Genomic DNA, 17,913 nt, shown 5'->3' on the forward strand with positions numbered 1-17,913 from the left:
ACTTAGCCATCGAAATATTAAGGTTGGACAGGATTATCAATCACATCTTGATTTTTCTTCATTCCGTGAATCTCTCTTCTATCTCTTATGAATAATTTGTGAGTGATTAAGTAAAGCATTTCAAATAAAAGATTGACTTTTTTCTGCATTTTTTGTTCAGAATCGAGAAAAGTGAATAAAAAAATAATTAGATTCATCTCCGAGCGTATTAAATTATTTTTACACTGTCAATCGGGGTTTTAATTCTTACTGTAATTATACTCTACATCATTATAATTTAATGATTAAATAAAATTCGCTTCCGATATATCTTTCAATATCGCATGTTAAAGAAAATTGTATAATGTAGAAACGCATTTTCCGTTAGCCGTTATATTGTGCTTTCGATACTTGTTTATATTTTATTATTTTGGCAGGCGGATCATCGATCGAACTGAAGTGTTTATTCGCGCGACAGCGAGAAACACACTCGGCTCGATCACGACTTTTCGAATCTTGAGTTCGATCGATGATCCACCTGCCAAAATAATAACACATAAGCATTTTATTATGGAATTATAATCTAACATATGTATTTGCGATAAACTTTGAATTTTTCGACGAGAAAAATCGAGTATTTTTCTCTCTCTCGATATCCTTTTTTTTCTCATTTCCGGAGCGAAGCCTTTGACATGCGGTATTGAAAGATATATCGGAAGCGTTTAACAGCCGTTCATCGGCCGAGACTGTTCGTCTCATTCATTACAATAAAACTATTACAGAAGTGTACCTAGTCATCCTCGGTGATTTTATACACGCCACGGAATAACGGGTGTGCCGGAAATGTTATCGAGAAAACGAGATAAAAGGCTTAAGATGCATGCGAGATACTCGCGATCATTGCTTGTGTAGTGCGAAGTGAAACATCTTGTTTGATTTCTATTTTTGATCCTGATTCAACACATAAAAAATCAAAGATCTTGATGGAATGGAAAATTTTTAATTTAAACGCGATAGCATTTTAATTGACGACATTTAGCAGCACAGCAACCGAACTGATCGCTTTAATCAGTTTGAAATCATTTCAATTTAAGTGATCTATAATTCGCGACAAAATTCTAAATAAAAGTTAAGTAATATAAAATAATATTATAATCAGCATTTTTTTTTAATTTTATATGCCATGTTATATAAAAAGCAATAACAAAATTAAAATACACACACACACGCGTGTATAAAGCATACATCATTGATATATTCTGATTCTTCAAATGTTTTCCATCGTATAAAATTAATTCTTCATTTTGAATTAATTAGGTCTGTCATTCATTTCTAAATTTTCTGAAATTTATTCAAAATTTCGTTAAAATGTTCCAACTGGACGCATCCCACATAGTTTAGCTTCTCAAATTTCCATATGTGCAGTTAAATTTTGAAATTAATATTCATATAAATGTGATAGAAAATCAACGATGAAATTTATGCTTCTACAAATTTCTAATTTGCTATGAATTATTATTAGTTATGTTTAGTTTATTAAATTCTATATCTTTCTTCCCTCTCAAATAAGTGAATTTAAAGAAAAATCCAAATTTGATTGAATCCAAATTGATTGAAAATTACATTTTACATATTATTCTATACATATCTACGACGGAAAACTGTTTCCTTCTAAAAAAACGTCTTCTAAGTAACTTCTTGACCGTTTTGCAACATTAAAAAGACTATTAATGTACACTAAATGCAATGCATTCTAATCAGATAATATTGTATATACACATATTGAAAATTTCAATTAATTGAAATACGAGAAAAACATGAAATGTTTCCATACTCAATCAAACAGCAAGTCTTTTGTGTTTTAAAAGAAAATATATTTAATTAATATTCGTTTCCCGTTTTTCGATAAAAGCTACACATCGACTAATAATTTATTACAGAAGCTTTGCACTCAAAGAATGTTATTGTAAAAATAAATGGCTGAAATTGATGAATATTAAAGCGGACTTAACATTTTCCGTCGTTTTATGTCGTTCGCGATCGCACGAGTTCAATAATTTATTTTTCGAAAAAAACATGTACCCTAAAAAAAATATTTAAAATGTTTTAATCAATAATGTTTACTGACCCCAGGTAGAAATGTATCTAGGCAAAATAGGTTGGAACGTCGGCCTTAGCTCAATTTTTCGATGCTTGAGAAATTGATTTTATATTTACTTGGCGTTAACTAGATTGTTACTCGCAAAATAAAACTTATAATGACAAGATTTGACTAGAACCAGCAATGTATATTCCACCACAATTGAGAATTGACTATGAAATATCTCGCAGCTAGCTAGGCTTAACTTTAAAAATTTATACTTGTTATATTCTCAAAATTTTGTTTTGTTTTTAGACAGTTTTTGAAGATTAATGGCTGCGCAAAAGTACTTATCGGTGATGATTGATTGTGAATGACAGTTACATCTATGATTATTCGTAACATAATAATTAATTGTGCAATAATTTTGCGACAAAATTAAATCAAAATACCGCAAATTATTACAATAGTGATATTTTTATACTGTGAAATATTCAAGTCATTGATAAATGGACAATCAGACAAAAAAAGGTAACTTTATTTAAGATGAAAATGAGGAAGTATCGAACTTGAATTAAAGAAAAAAATAAATTATTTATTGATCCAGATTTAAGTGATGATAAAATTTTCACAGATGATGATATAAATCATACTACATTTTTCCAGATGACAATTAAATATTTAACTTTATTATCATACTTTATTGCATAATTTATTCGCTTAATATTATATTATAATTATAATACACAAGTATATATATAATAATATATGTATATCAAGTAATAAAAATACATTATAAAACATTTATACGTCTGTTGTTCAAGCCTACGCCTAAATAGTAGCTAATAATTCTAACTTGAGCCGAGACTTTCCCCAAATGCAATTTCTACCTGGGACGTACAAATGTTAAATTCACTTCCGAGTTTAAATCAAATTTTGATCTTAACGTCAACTCTGATTACGGTTTTTATTTATCTTACGTTATTGTTTAACGATTGAACATCAAAGAATCTACTTTGTCTTATATAATTTATATTTAATATTAATTCAATCAATTTCATTAAATGATTTTTTATTGAAATATCGACTAATTAGTATGAAAGTTATTTCTTTATATTGATTAAGAAATATACTTGTTTCAGATACCAAAAGGCTTGCGCAGCGGAGCATGTGAGGATAGAAGATGTCAGGGATGATTTGGGCCTTAGTGGTCCTGTGGTGGCTGCGTTTGAATCCTACTGGCCTGCTAAGTCCCAAGTTATCTCCGGCGTAAGCGCGAATAGTGCTTCGCCGATTAAAAAAATGGTCATGGAAAATTGATTAATTCTGGCAAAACTGTCTCTGAGACATAACGGTAATTTTTAAACCCTTTAATCACACGATAATTTATTTATCTTTGTAGATTATTAATTAGCAAAGTTCATATCCCATCGCACCTTGGAAGTTTTAAACTTTTATGAGTATATGATGTACCATATTATTTTTTATTTATTTTAGAGAAAAGTACCTTTAGTCTTTAAAGACTCCCAGCTGGAAATTGCATATAAAAAAAGTCTCGACTTAAATTAGAACTATCTAGGCTTGAAAAACAGATGTATAAATATTTTTTTTATAATATTAATTTTTTATTGCTTAATATATGTTAATATATATTATATAATGTGTGGTGTAATATATTTATATTATAAAACACACACACAATATATATATATATTAACATATGTCAAGCAATAAAAAATATATTAAATAATTAAAAATTAATTAATAATATTCATTTTTCTCTTCGAGGAAAATCGACTTACAGAAATAAAATACAGAAATTTAGCGATCCATTAATTTTATTGTTGATGTATATTTTAGAAATTTAGCATATTGTTGCTGATACAAATTTTATTTCTCCAAAATTCAACGAAAAGGTTTAGCGTTTGAACAAGATAAATAATTATTTCTTCAGTCACGCTTCAAACATGTTGAGCATTATATATATTACATTTTCTTGACTTGTAATTTTCACACATTTTATTTATCTTTTGTATTCAATTTTGCAGAAATAATAATGCTATGATACATTGAAAGGATTATCATTGTGTATCCTGTATTTAAGTAGATAACATATTTAATAATTTGAAACGAAATATGAGAAAAACATAAAGAATTCTATCACAAAAAACGTATTGTAAAGATATATATCGTGGTCGTAAAATACATATTTCAATTTATTATATTAAAATTATTGCGTAAATAATTATTAAATGGTTTTGTACATTTACATTTACTGTTGCAAATTTAAAATTTTGTAATAATATAATTACACAAAGAGTATTATTACATTATCATTTTGATAAATTTTGTATTTAATTGTAAATTTGCTTATCAATCTGTGAAATTTTAACATAAAAAATTAAATATATCTTTAAATTCTAATGTGTGTAAATCTATATGCGGAAATTTATGTTTGCAATTGTTGGTTTCAATATTATCCATTATTATTCACTAATTATTGTAATTTTACACAGTTTTTTACAGTGATCGTCGCTGAATTTGTGCTAAATATCATTGTGCGTTCGCAATATATAATTGCCTTCAATTTAACTACGAAGCAAAATAAAAAGAGCAATGCGGGCCATTCGGTCGCAAAGTTTGATATTTGCCAAATAGACACTTTTCAAAATCTCTTTTACTCCAAATTTAATAGCTATAAAGGTCCTTCTTTAACGATAGCATTCGATTTACCATGAATAAACTATGATGGACTGCGATACAATAATCACGCACAGAGCTTGCCGCGATCAAGGCTATCTTAAGTCATTGTTATTAGCTCGTGTTTACAGGTTGCTTTTTTTGACAAACAACAACGGTTTTCGAGATTTTCGATGGTCCTTTGACGATCTTTAAAGACTCGAATATTCTATGAAATAATATTTGTCGATATAATTATATGCAATGAGCATTTGCATGAGATTCATCAAGTGCAACGATAATTTAACGCGGTGCTAAACGCTTTTTTCGATGACAATGTCTTGATCACGGCAAACTCCGTATGCGCGATGATCTACTTAAATACAGGATATACAATGATAATCGCTTCAATATATGATAGCATTACCATTTCTGCAAAATTGAATACAAATAAATGTAAAGATAAAATGTACGAAAACTACAAGTCAAGAAGATACCGATGTCATTTATTTCAGAATTAATAGGTTTTACATCGGAATTGGAATCGTGCTTCTCTTATATCAATAAAAAGCGATTTTTGGAAAAATAATCAAAGTAAATGTTGAGGCGGTTTTGGGGTTTCTATGCGGCATGTGCCTCGAAATGAACGCAATGCCCTTGGAAATCCCAAAAGAGTCCAACTCATTACGTCGATCTGGAGGAAGACCGGAAGGATTTGCAAGAAAGACGTAAAAACTCACAGACTCCCTATTGTTCAATGGCTCGGCTCTGCGATATCTCCGTTGATTCCGATCTCCACGCAAAGGGGTGTTATTATTCTGATCCTCAAAATTCATCTTCTTCGAGAAAGGTACACAAGAGATACGCATTAGTGCATGTTCTATAACATGTGTATCTCTTGGTGCGTACCTTCCGTATTCTCTTATACACTAGTGATCTGAACTGCTCGGCCAATTTTATGGTCGGCCAATTTTGTGGTAGACGCCTACTTTCTTCTTACCACGCGCGCCGTAACGAGCTAGGGTCAGCGCCGCCGAGCATCATGAGCGATCCGATTAATGAGCGGATTTTTTTATTGGAACGCTAATTGTTTCAATTAAAGAAAATTGATAAAGAATTAAACATTCAATATTTTTAATAAACGTCTAATTCTTTATATAAATTTTCTCAAATTTAAATAACCAGGGTCCTTCCAGAAGAAGAACCCACTTATTAATCGAATAGCGCCGCTCATGACGCTCCGCGACGCTGGCCCTAGCTTGATACGGTGCGCGCGGTAAGAAGAGGAAAAGTAGGCGTCGACTATAAGAATCGACCGAGAAGTTCAGAATATTCCGTCCGCACTGGTTTGTACTGTATGATAAAAATTTGAAAACATTTAACAATTTAGTTGAATCGGAAAAGTATATAACATTGGGAAAGTAAATTTAAAAACTGCGCGATTTTGTAATTTATGATTCTCTTATTAACGATTCTCTGTGCTTGTATTACGAATTAATATTCTAACGAAATTAATTTGTGAAATAAATGAGCTATACTGTATAAAATTAAATGTAAACAAATTGTTTGTAATGATTTATCTTATATTAAGGGTTGGAAAAATTAATTTATGAAGCAAAAAAATATTTGCCGTTGATAAATTTCTCTTTCTTGTAAAAGAAAAACGCAGAATACATTTTACGATTCAATTAAGACTTTCTATTATTTTATCATTTCGCAAACGTGTCAACTTTTTATCTTGAAATTAATTTGTAATAATTATTTAATATAAACAGATGATTTTTGAAATTATCGGCTGATATATTAAAATAATTTGTATTAAATTCGAGCCGAGCGTAAAGCGTATATATATATATATATATATATATATATATATATATATATATATATATATAAAACGAAATTCTATAGCAATACATATCTTTTGAGTATTATTTCACATGTTATTTGTCGATAAATATATGTCGAATAAATGAGTTAAAAAGTTAATTAGGTTTGGCATAACCGTTTAGATCACCGCGCGCGCGTTGTGTCCTTCCTCAATGCGTTTACAATATTTAATTCGTTTCAACGAATAAACAAAGCGAAAAGCAAATACATGATTACTAAAACTTGACATTAGCTTTCTAGCTAGATTTTATTTCACAAATTAATTTTGTTAGAATATTAATTTGTAGTGAGCACAAGCACGGAGAATTATTAATAAGAGAATTATAAATTATTAAATCGCGCAGCTCTAAAACTTACTTTTCAATTGTTATATACTTTTCCATTTCGATTAAATTGTTAAATGTCAACTGATATAATGACCGTTAATTGAAAACTGTCGACTAGAATTTTCGCAAATGTAGTCGTTATATCAACAAATCAATTTTCGAATGTAATGTAAGATCGTCTTATATAATATTATATTCAAGTAAAGAAAATACAAATGTATACACCTGTAAATATGTATGTCTTTATTTAACAAAAATATAAATATGTTGAATTGTTCAGTTATTGAAAAATAGTAACTCATTGTAATGAATTGTGGAACACCAAAAATGCATTGAAAGGATAATCGTAGAATCTAACATTAAAATTGAAAAAAATCATGAAAACTTAAATGCAGAACAAATTGAATTTCGATCCTTAATATGAATATAACGATATTGCATATTAAGTACAAATACACTCGACATTATAAGAAATAAAGAATTTATTTCAAATCGAAGTATTTCGGCAATCACATACACAGTTGATGTTCGTCGAAGGCGAAGGTTAAGGCGAGATCCGATGAAGTCAAAGGTGCATTTTGATTCCGAATTTCTGCATTTGCTGCATATCGTATCACGTGCATACGAGATGTCAGTCGCGGAACAGCCGCGACTAATCCCAAGTGTCGTTTTCCGCGAAGGCCTTCTTGTCGGCCGCGCCGCTCGCCGCTTGATCCTTGCGTTTCTTGCGCCTCTTGCCTGTACGCGACAAATCGGGATTGATGCAAAGTTACAAAATAAAGAGCGTGCATAATACCAACCTGTGGCAACTTTCCATCCGTCGTCGTCGTCGTCGTCGTCAACAACTGTCTTCGCGCCGTTGGCAGCCGATTTCTCATCATCCTTGACGGCCGTGTTCCTGCGGACGATAATAGTCTCCTTTCTTATATCACGCGAGCAAGAATGTATTCTATTAGCGAGAGGTAAGTATGATGACTGGGCATTTCGCGATGAATGCATTTTCATAATTAGTCAATTTATAGACTCCGGCAGTCGTGCAATGTAAGAGAGCCCGTAGTCTCATTCACGACGACTGTACCGTTTCTTTTTACTGCAATCGGCTGTATTTAACGAGAGAGTACGCGCACACGTGCATCGCGTGTGCGCGCGCGCGCACACGTGATGCTGCATATTCATAAGTTGTCAAGTTGCTCGCAGCAACAGTTCCGCAAAAGCAGCCCCAATGCGCACGAGTGAATTCCTTCGAGCGTAATGTACGATAATGCCAATAAACAACTGCGAGCGATCGACCGGCTCAACTCTCTCTTTTGCGATTGCATCTACCGCGCACGGGTGTCTGGCTCCCTCATCGATATGATTATCTCTGTTAAATTTAAATTTAACCTCACGCTCGTACTTATTTCGCTCTTAATTGCAAACTTAATGAAATATTATTGATAATTAAAAGACGACGAGTCCACGAGATACATTTTGGACTTCTACAACACTTTTGTTCAAATGACTCGATTAAATTTTTATCCGCGCGATAATTTACAGCATTGCGGCTTTTACTGAATATTCTTATTCGTCTGCAAAGCAAAGACCCTTTCTTATATATTGTAATAATATATAAGTCAAATGGCCTTTTTTCATAACATTTTATTTTAATAATTGATTAATAATTGATCCCGATTCAATGCAAATTCTGTATCCTCAACGACTATGCTATTATACCCAAAAATATCAGTATAAAAATATAAGTATCATTTGTCTCAGGGACTTATTATCATCCGACATTCGCCGTTTGCGCGTACGTAACATGAAAACGGGGAGAATTACGAGCGCGGTGATTGCGAGCACGTGGGCGATTCATTAATATCTTGTTGCCCGCGAGACTAATCAATGTTGTAACTACAATGCGGTCGGGACTATTTAGTTGACTGCAAAACAAAACGTATACGCGCTCCGTGCAGTGAACGAAGACCGCAGCTAACGACAGTTGACCGGAACATGCGCCTGGCGTATTGATTACTGCGGCCGCAGTACCTCGTTAAAGACTTTCTCGTAGACGCCACTTTAAACGCACGATTAGCTACTTATTGCTGCTGGGAAATATGTGTACACTTTGGCATCAAAAATATCTGCGCATCGATCATGAGCAGATTTTTTTTCCGAACAAACGCAAAGATTTTCTCGCGAATTGATATGATTTTGATATTCAACAATACTCTTTCAAGTTTTTCATTAATCAATTTCCAATAAACTGTTGATGAATTCAGCATTACATATAACATGTATAACATATATAACATGAAACTTCGAAAAAGTAAGAACGCGATCGCAGGGTGACAAAAACATTCTTTGTATTATTGTGATTTTTAGATAAAATGAGACAAAAACGAAATAAAAATTTCAAGTGACACGGACTTGACGTTTACACGTTATTCAATACTGCGTTCGTAGAAGATATCAGTCACTCATACGATGACGATACTTTGCAAACCGGACCAGAGGGCAAAAGAAGGAGGAAGAGAAGATGGTGCAGGGCGGTACGAGAGGAAGCGGAAGGGGAAAGGGAGAAGGAGAAGAGCAAGAAGACAAGATAAGCCTGTAGCAAGCGTCGCGTGCATTAATTCAGAACAAGGTCTACAGCCCTATGCAAATCTCTCGTGTACAGGAAATCCTAGCAGAGGCCGCCTAGGGTCTTATCCCCGTCTCACTCCCTCCTTCGTCTTGGAATCATACCGGACCCATAACGCGTTATTCATCCTTCCGTTTAATATATCTCGCACGAACGTGATAGCTTACGGCAGAAAATAAATTGCGATGAAGACTATTCATTTTTCACGAACGCGTACAATTTTCAAGATTGCAATGTAGCGTGCAAATATATATATCCATATCGCGAAAGCTTTACACGATTCGTGCGTATTCATGTAAATTATGCTCCTTGCTAAGTCACTCGTTTACGGACAAAGTTAACCGAGACTGTGTTAAGCTTCGAATTGATTTCAATTGATAGATTTAGAGGAATTATTTTAGAGAATGTATAAAGTCCAAAATCAAAAAATTAACTAGTTTTCACAAAAGCAGCCTAAAAGAATCGCGACGCGCGGAGCGTTTTGTTGAAAATTTATAACGTCAACAACTTACTCAGGTGATGACAACTTCCGCTTGCGATCCTCAACAGAAACATTAGTCTGCAAAGTAGCTTGATACTTTGAATACGTTTGTATATTGAAGACAGAATTCGTAGCTTGCTTGGTTAAACTCTTCACCGCGCTGCCAACCTGCTCGCGACGATATAAACCTACGTACGCAGACGTATCTGATAACCACGAAATATATCCACCTCCTGTGAAAAAGATCCTTATTTATTAACAAATACGCTAATAATATTGTTTATATAATACAATACTCACCAAATGGACTAAAAAGTTGGCTTATATCTGCGTGTTTCCACTCCTTAGGGAATGTTAAGTGAAATACGTGATCTCTACTAGGATTTGCTGGAAAAGAAAAATAAACATATTACTCATCATTATATGAGGATAATACATTTTCCCTTCTGATTTTAATTATTTTACTGCAATATATTTTTATATAAAGATACAGGTATTGTAATAATATTCTACTACCACGATCTACTTACGATCTTTTCCTACTAAATTCACATATGGGAAATCCTTCAATCTTGCTATAGGCAGTCTGTAAAATAAATTTATATTAGAAATAAATCGATGAGAAGAATGAGATCTTAATAAAAATACAAAACATTGTTACTTACTTGTTAAGAAAAGGATTCAACAAAGGAGAATTTGCTAATACTGTGGCGTTTTCAGATTTCTGCAGTGTGCCTAAAAATCCAAGTAACGATTTAACATATATTTACTGACAAAAATTATGCGATCATTTACTATAATAACGATAATAAACTAATATATTTAATTTATCTGTGTAATAAATTAAAATAAAAATATAGACTTTTTATTGTATCAAAAAATACACTTAATTATTTAGAGGAATAGATAAATACAATCAAAACAAGTACAATCTATTATAATTTTGCTATTTTTACTTCATGTACTACTGACCTAGATAATTGGATAATGCAATAAAGCATAATCCAGTGATGTACGCATCGTACCCAGCTTCATGTGATTTCTCTGTCGATACCGAATAACTACGTCCTTCTATAGGCTCCACATCAGGAATAGAGAAAGGTGACTTGCTCACAATGTCTAATAATACGTTCAAATTTGACGATGACACACGTTCTTTAAAGTTCTGCGATTGACAGATGACTTTTGTATCCAATAAACTTAAAGAAAATTATGAAAGATAAAGTAAGAATTTACAATAAATTTTATTTTTAAAACTTAAAAACCACAGTAAATAACATTTAAAATTGGAATGTTTGGTTTAAGCGAAAACACAATCATTTGCAACTTACTTAGGAAATAAATCATGAATCAAATTCTTAAAATCCAGATAGTCCCTTGGCAAAGGCGTAAAAAATTGATGCACAATATGACATAGATCCAACAGCATATTGTGACCCACCAATATCTTTCCCTAAAATTGAAGTATGATTACTTACATTGTAAGAAAACATTGCACACAAAATGAAGCGGTAACTCTATCTGCTTCAAACATTTCTGAAAAAATATTAATGTAAGAAAATGTTACTTATACAAAAATTTCATTATTTCAAGAACAATGATATGATGATGATAATTTCTTTGTGAATAGATACGTATACACTTACAGATTCTACAATTTTCTTCAAAAGAGTGCTGAGTCCTACAGCTCGTCTAATTTCTAGCTTCTCCTTCTCGCGTCTTTGATTTTCCTTTTCTTCTTCTTCCTCCTTGGAACCTGCCTTCTGTACTAAAAGGCAGTGCCAAGTGTTTTCAACTTTACTTTCAACTCTCACTTTATTAGGCCATCTGCTTCTTGCCTCTTGATATATTAGTCTTCTCATAAATGCATTACACTTATCTATTGTTAATTCTTTTTCATTTGATGCAAGAAAAGCTTCTATCTTAGAACTGAAATTGCAACAATATTTACTATAAGTCATGTTTTAAATTTTGTATACTTTGTTAAAACTAAAAAATAAAAACAAGAGTACCATATTTCCTCTACTTGAGGCTTGTCAGTGTCTGATATTGGAATGACGTCATAATTGTTGTCTTCTCTAATCTTTTGTTTTTCTTCCAACCGTTTAATAAGTTTCTCTTCTTCATTCGCACTGAGAAATGGTATGCCGTGTTTGAAAAGCTTGTTGAAATCAAAGTCCTGATTTGCAAGAAAGGCTATGGAGGATGCCTGACACATAAATCTGCAATCTGCCTGACGATTCATTGGTTTGGGAAACACATAAAAATTATAAGATCGTTGAGAGTACCTAAAACAAAAAAAAAGCATTGTTTCTCATTTATTTTTTGATTACATGTTTTTTTTAATGTCTCTATTCTGAAGCTTAATGAAATTATTAGTATATAAAATTTAGCAACAATATCTTACTTGTCTGTTTGTGGGTCATATGTAAAAACGGATAAACCAAACTGCACAAGAAGAAAATCCATAGACCCTGCCCGGAGCTTAGCATAATACTGAGCTGGCGTATCAAAGGGACCAGCTTCTGGACCTGAATTGAGGCCGGTGAATTCACCGTCGACGCTGAGAAAAGTAGCATTCTGTAAGACATCATCCAATTCCGACAGCACCTCTTGAAAATCTACGAAGATTGTATTAAATTGAGAAAAAACAAATGATACTTCACAAACTTTATCATCTCATTTGTATGAGCAAAGAGATAATTCAGAGTTGTTTCACATACGCTTACATACTTACTCGAGCAAGTTACTTCCATTGTTTATATTACTTCGTTAATGTGCATTAATGCACACACATGATTTAATGTAAAACCACAAATTCACGTAACCTGTACGCGTGTTTCGTTACACTGTTACTGCTGACGAGTGTGCCAGTGCACGAGTAACCGTGGAAATGAAAAGTACGAGCACGACGCGAACCAACAACTCTAAAATTTCGTAACCATTAATAGGGCCCGGAGGTAATTGAAGAGTAATGATATTACCGACTATTTTTATCTAATACATAAAGTTGTTTTATCCGACATAAGTAGCCCATGTTCATTTCATATACGTTTCCTAAACGTGCATGAATCAGTGTTGCTAGACGGGACGCTTTTTTTCACGAACGCACTTGAGAATCGGCCTCAACGGTGTACTAATTGAGGGAAAAAAAAGGGCACTTGTAGACCCTTCTATTAAAAAATTATTAGAAAATTTTGTTTATCGTTAAAAAGTGATAAAAAGTAATAAAATAATAATAAATTAAACGCATGTAAATATTATGTTTATTTTTATAATAATAAAATAATTAATAATATTAATAAAAAATAAGCTAAAAAAGGAAAGAATGTTTAAATAATTGTTAATAACATTTTAATAACAATAAAATATTTTATTTGGCAGAATTATTTTCCCGCTTTGCAAGAACTTCTTTAATAATATTGGTGCACTTTGATCGAGCCAGTGAAAGATCTTGCACGATTGAAGAATCTATACAAATGTCTTTTAACAAAGGAACTAAGTGATCTGCGGTATAAAGAGCAACGTTAAGTTCAGAATAAAAAGCTGCTAATTTAATTTTGGCTCGTTTAACGTTTTCAATATGAGAATTTTTGGAATGTTGGCTTTGGCTTTGACTTATTTGAGAATTACTGTCACAATTTTTAATATGTTTAGCCCTTTGTGAATGTCGTATTAAATCTGATTTACAGCATCTAATGGTAATATTGCACAAGTTACAAATTGCCTTATTTTCCGTAGGATGAGGAGCCAGCCATCTTTTAAATAAATCGTCAGCTAACCAAGAATTTTGAAAATTTTTAATATGCGTCTTTTTAATGGCTCCTTTTGAACTATCCATATTTCGCGTAACAAAAAATACATATAAATATATATATGATATAAATATTATTATTTTTTACATGTACTCACCTAACTTTCTCCTGTAGCCTGTCAAACGTCTAACTTTTCGCGCCAGCACCCAACACTATAAGCCGTATACACCGCTGGATTCATAGCTGCAGCGCTGCGCATGCGCGAGAAAAAGCGTCCCGTCTAGCAACACTGCCTGGGATATAAATAATTAACTTATAAACCATTTAAATATTATTTGTCAAACTTTCAATAGTATTGCTTTATCATTTAAAATTTCGTTTAAGTTCAAGTTCTTTATTCCTATGAAAAAATGTAAATTCTCATAAGCAATGGCTATCTTATTTCATATCTTACAATCTTATACTTGTTTACATGGTTTTTTTCTATATTTTGGAGAAATGTCTTATGAGATCATTGAATAAGTTTACATTGAATAAGTAGCAGTTCTCTGATATTTAAGTGTTAATTCTTGAAATATAAAAATTATATTTTCAACAGTTTGCAATATTTGACTTCGTGGTAGATCTAATACGTTTTCTGCATTATCTGTACGTATATATATTCCACTGTAGTAAGTAAATTACATGTATATACACATACCTTTTATTAAAATGTATTTGGCAGGCCGAGATGTTATTTCATATTGAATATCTTGTTGAATTCTTGTTAAATTACAACTTTAAACTGCAAATAATTAAATAGTTCAATGTTTAAACATTTTTATTCAAAAACTTAGAGTTTTAAAACTATAATTTAAGATAAACCCAAAACAACTTTTAAGTAATGAAATTATTTAATACAAAAATTACTTATATTTAAATTAAAACAATAATAATGTAACATGTATGAAATACAATATTATTATTATATTGCAATGTCATTATTAAAGCATATTCATTTTATTTTTCTCATGCAGTGTCATTATTTTTCAAATTTGTAAATCTGTTCTACTAGAAATCTTACCATACTGTTACAAATTATTAATTCCTTGATCGCTATATTTTGGCCGCATATACTTGTTTAATGATATTGTGTTTTCTGTAAGTTGTACAATGGACTGCCTGGATGACTCAGCCGCGTCAAATAAAAATCCCAAATTTGTTGAAAAATCATGTCATGTACCTGAATTAGGATTCTTCATTAGTGGTATATACATAATGATCATTATTTAATTCGGAAAATGAAAAATTATATAATAATTCATACCTTATTTTGTAATAATAGCTCTGAGAACAAAATTAAAGGATTATTTCGAAGAAGTCACAGTTCAATGCGTGGACTGCCCCGATCTGACTCAACCGCCTTATCGTTTCGTTGCACCAGGTAAGTGTTTCAAGCGTTTCTAATTTTTTGTGCATTAAAAACGCAATATCATCGCATTATATTTACAGGATTATGCGGCAATACGGGACAGTTGATTACCGGTAAATTTGCAACTATGTATCCTTTGCCGCAAAGCGAGAAAATATACAATTTCAAAAAGATCTTAAGAAAAATAAAACGCAATAAGAATACTTTTCTTCTTGGATCAAGTCTGTGCTTCTCAATGGCACCACAGGAAGTTATGTGCACGGTAAATATTATTGATGCATTCATACATATCAGGACAAATTCATTATACTATTTTATTATTAATTTGTTTTAAACTTTGATAATTTCCGTGAATTTTAATTATACTTTAATCTTCAATTTTATTATTGTATTTTTTTCATCAATGCTATTACTGCACAGGTCTTCATAAACTTGTTATTCTCGCCAAAAGACGAAGAGATAAATGTAACGAATGAAAGTCGCGGCGCATTTGTGTTTCTGGAAAAGGATGACTCGACTTGGTTCCGTGAGCGTCGAAGTATAAACGATGTCATAGGTTATAAATCAAGAAGTGATAATCGCACACGTGATGAAAGAAAAACTCGGGAAAAGCTGTCTTTAGTATATGCTTTGGATCCCATATACGAACAAAATTATACATTTTCGTCATGTATTATAAACAATCCTGATCCTGAATGCGTTATGTGTGGCATGTGCTTTATTAGCGAAGGCCAACCAGGGCAAGTTCTAAAAATCCACGTCAAAAAATGCATCAATAAACTCGGTTTCACAGCAGCGTTACACCAATCACTTAGAGAAATAAAAGGACTCATAAATTCTCCTCTCGGTAGGACATTACAATTCTTTACAGTAAAAAAAAAACACGAATAAAAAGATACACGAGGTAATCAAATAAATGAATTTTCTATGTCTAATCTTGTAGGATTGGGTGGCACGTTTGTGATGTCGGGCGGAAATGTTACAACTGCAATAATGCCAAAATTTCCGCCTAATCCATTAGATAATGTAGAGATCATTGAAGCAAACTTTTATCGGAAGAATGTAGCCACGGAGTCTTTAGTAGTTGCTGGTGCAGTAACTAGCGAATACAATCCATATCTTACTTTCTGCACTTTCAATCAATATGAGGCATGCGGGATGTTTGACGAGAAGAATAGCAAGGATGTGACAGAATATTTGGGATATTTTTCTCTGATAGAAAACATCTATGAGTTTTGGCACGAACCGACTGATCAATTTATACTAGAAAATATTGATGTAAATTTACAAGCTCGTTGTCCTGACATGTGACATTCTTACATACTCGCAAACTTTGCATATTTTAATTATTATCTTTAAATAATTTGCTTTATATTTTTTTGTATTTTTTTTTATTTTGCAATTATTATATGTATCTTTTACTCTCAACAATAAAACAATATTTTTGACTTTATACATTAATTGATATTGGTAGCTTTTGATCTCTTAATATTTGTCAAAATTATTATACAGTTAGGTCATTAATTTTTTAAATAAAATAAATAAGTAAAATTATTTTTTCTAATTCGTTAAAATTTACAATTCGATAAAAAAAAGATTTTTTAGATGTTTTTTCGAAAAAATTGTCAAGTCAAACATATTATAAACGTATTGCCAAGTAAAACATATATTATAAAACATTATAACGTATAATAAACTCTGTATCTCTTTAGTTATTCTGTAACATATTTAAAGCCCATCAAAATCGGGACAGTAGCATCACTTTCCTTACTAGATAGAGTTCGTTATATATAATATCCTTAGAATATATAATGATTTAAAATACTAGATTTCTTGTTTTGTGTGTGTAGTTTCTTAAACAACAAAGTAATCCTCTTTTACTTAACGATTTAGTAGACTTATGACCTTTTCAGCTATCGTCTGATATTAAAGTAACAAACCTGTGAACCAATTTACAATAATCAACTAATCATAAATACTAAAATATTAACTTAATATTATACGATGCATTTGTGCTTTTCTAGTAATTTTAAAATTATCTCAGATTTTCCATTCTAAAGTGATTTTAGAGTTTAGAGTGACAAGATATTAACAACGTTTATTATATTTAAGATATACAAGAAGCTCCTTCAACACAATGTACTTTCTTAAGTTATAATAAAATATAGAGTTAAACACAGAATTCTCTTAATATAGTATACTCACACAGTTATCAAATGCATTTTTAAAAACAGATACTTATAAATATGTATATACGTCAATAATAAATAACTTAAATAACTTTTTAAAAAAATACATAGAATACAAAATATTTTTTTAGAAAATATGGCAATTGCATTACAATAACTGGCAACAATCTCATTAATATTTACGGTACAAAAGATTGATATATAGAACAAAAAAATATTCGCGTAGAGCATTGTGCATACATATGCTATCTGAAAGAAACATTTCTAGCAATCACAAAGTGCATATGTACATGCCATCTTAACCTATAAATTTCGCAAACCGAGCTGACAGCATCTATTTCGCGTTGTTATGTTAAGTATCGAAAGGATTAATTTTGTTTTTGTAATTAATTGATAATATCTTTCAAATTAATTACCTGAAATAAATGATTCTGGCCTTATAAAACGTGCTAAATTCTTTCTTTTCATATGATATTTGTTCACTGCACTTTTCCATGATTGAC

At 31.5% G+C, this 17,913-nt stretch overlaps 3 protein-coding genes across 6 annotated transcripts in view; 1 reads left to right on the plus strand and 2 right to left on the minus strand.

Annotated features, from left to right (window-relative positions):
* Positions 1-6,276, minus strand: part of cort (cortex) — a 39,494-nt gene extending 33,218 nt beyond the window's left edge. The window contains exon 1 of one of the 2 annotated variants that reach the window (XM_012371184.2): positions 5,479-6,276. In XM_012371184.2, the coding sequence (XP_012226607.1) occupies positions 5,479-5,607 (129 nt within the window). In that variant the 5' untranslated portion in view covers positions 5,608-6,276. The remainder of the gene's footprint in view (positions 1-5,478) is intronic. The other variant, XM_012371185.2, reaches the window with a different exon arrangement.
* Positions 6,277-7,174: 898 nt separating this feature from the next.
* On the minus strand, positions 7,175-12,934 carry LOC105674636 (poly(A)-specific ribonuclease PARN). Its single transcript, XM_012371112.2, has 12 exons — positions 12,793-12,934; positions 12,463-12,676; positions 12,068-12,343; positions 11,702-11,984; positions 11,387-11,508; positions 11,028-11,254; positions 10,721-10,790; positions 10,586-10,641; positions 10,356-10,442; positions 10,087-10,288; positions 7,755-7,852; positions 7,175-7,692 (listed from the first exon to the last, which is right to left on the minus strand). Exons 1-12 carry the CDS (start codon positions 12,809-12,811, stop codon positions 7,607-7,609), a joined length of 1,740 nt encoding a protein of 579 aa, XP_012226535.1. The 5' UTR covers positions 12,812-12,934; the 3' UTR covers positions 7,175-7,606.
* Positions 12,894-17,164, plus strand: LOC105674637 (ester hydrolase C11orf54 homolog). 3 transcript variants are annotated; one of them, XM_012371116.2, is made up of 6 exons: positions 12,894-13,015; positions 14,956-15,056; positions 15,135-15,233; positions 15,302-15,483; positions 15,642-16,068; positions 16,165-17,164. In XM_012371116.2, the coding sequence occupies exons 2-6, from the start codon at positions 14,963-14,965 to the stop codon at positions 16,530-16,532; spliced, it is 1,170 nt and encodes a 389-aa protein (XP_012226539.1). In that variant the 5' UTR covers positions 12,894-13,015; positions 14,956-14,962; the 3' UTR covers positions 16,533-17,164. The 3 variants fall into 3 exon arrangements, with proteins under 3 accessions (XP_012226539.1, XP_012226536.1, XP_012226537.1); XM_012371113.2 differs by lacking the exon at positions 12,894-13,015 and adding an exon at positions 14,298-14,458; XM_012371114.2 differs by lacking the exon at positions 12,894-13,015 and adding an exon at positions 14,321-14,481.
* Positions 17,165-17,913: the final 749 nt, after the last annotated feature.

This window comes from Linepithema humile, chromosome 1 (assembly GCF_040581485.1).
Source record: "Linepithema humile isolate Giens D197 chromosome 1, Lhum_UNIL_v1.0, whole genome shotgun sequence".
Lineage (NCBI taxonomy): Eukaryota > Metazoa > Arthropoda > Insecta > Hymenoptera > Formicidae > Linepithema > Linepithema humile.

What these genes read in the sequence shown, in the direction of transcription:
- LOC105674636 (XM_012371112.2), bottom strand. An exon ending in TATGACCCACAAACAGACAA is followed by an intron (nt 12,344 to 12,462) that starts GTAAGATATTGT and finishes TTTTTGTTTTAG; the next exon opens with GTACTCTCAACGATCTTATA. An exon ending in TTGAATCCTTTTCTTAACAA is followed by an intron (nt 10,642 to 10,720) that starts GTAAGTAACAAT and finishes TTTATTTTACAG; the next exon opens with ACTGCCTATAGCAAGATTGA.
- LOC105674637 (XM_012371116.2), top strand. Translation starts at nt 14,963, where the DNA reads ATGGACTGCCTGGATGACTCAGCCGCGTCAAATAAAAATCCCAAATTT. An exon ending in TTATCGTTTCGTTGCACCAG is followed by an intron (nt 15,234 to 15,301) that starts GTAAGTGTTTCA and finishes TTATATTTACAG; the next exon opens with GATTATGCGGCAATACGGGA. An exon ending in ACTCATAAATTCTCCTCTCG is followed by an intron (nt 16,069 to 16,164) that starts GTAGGACATTAC and finishes CTAATCTTGTAG; the next exon opens with GATTGGGTGGCACGTTTGTG.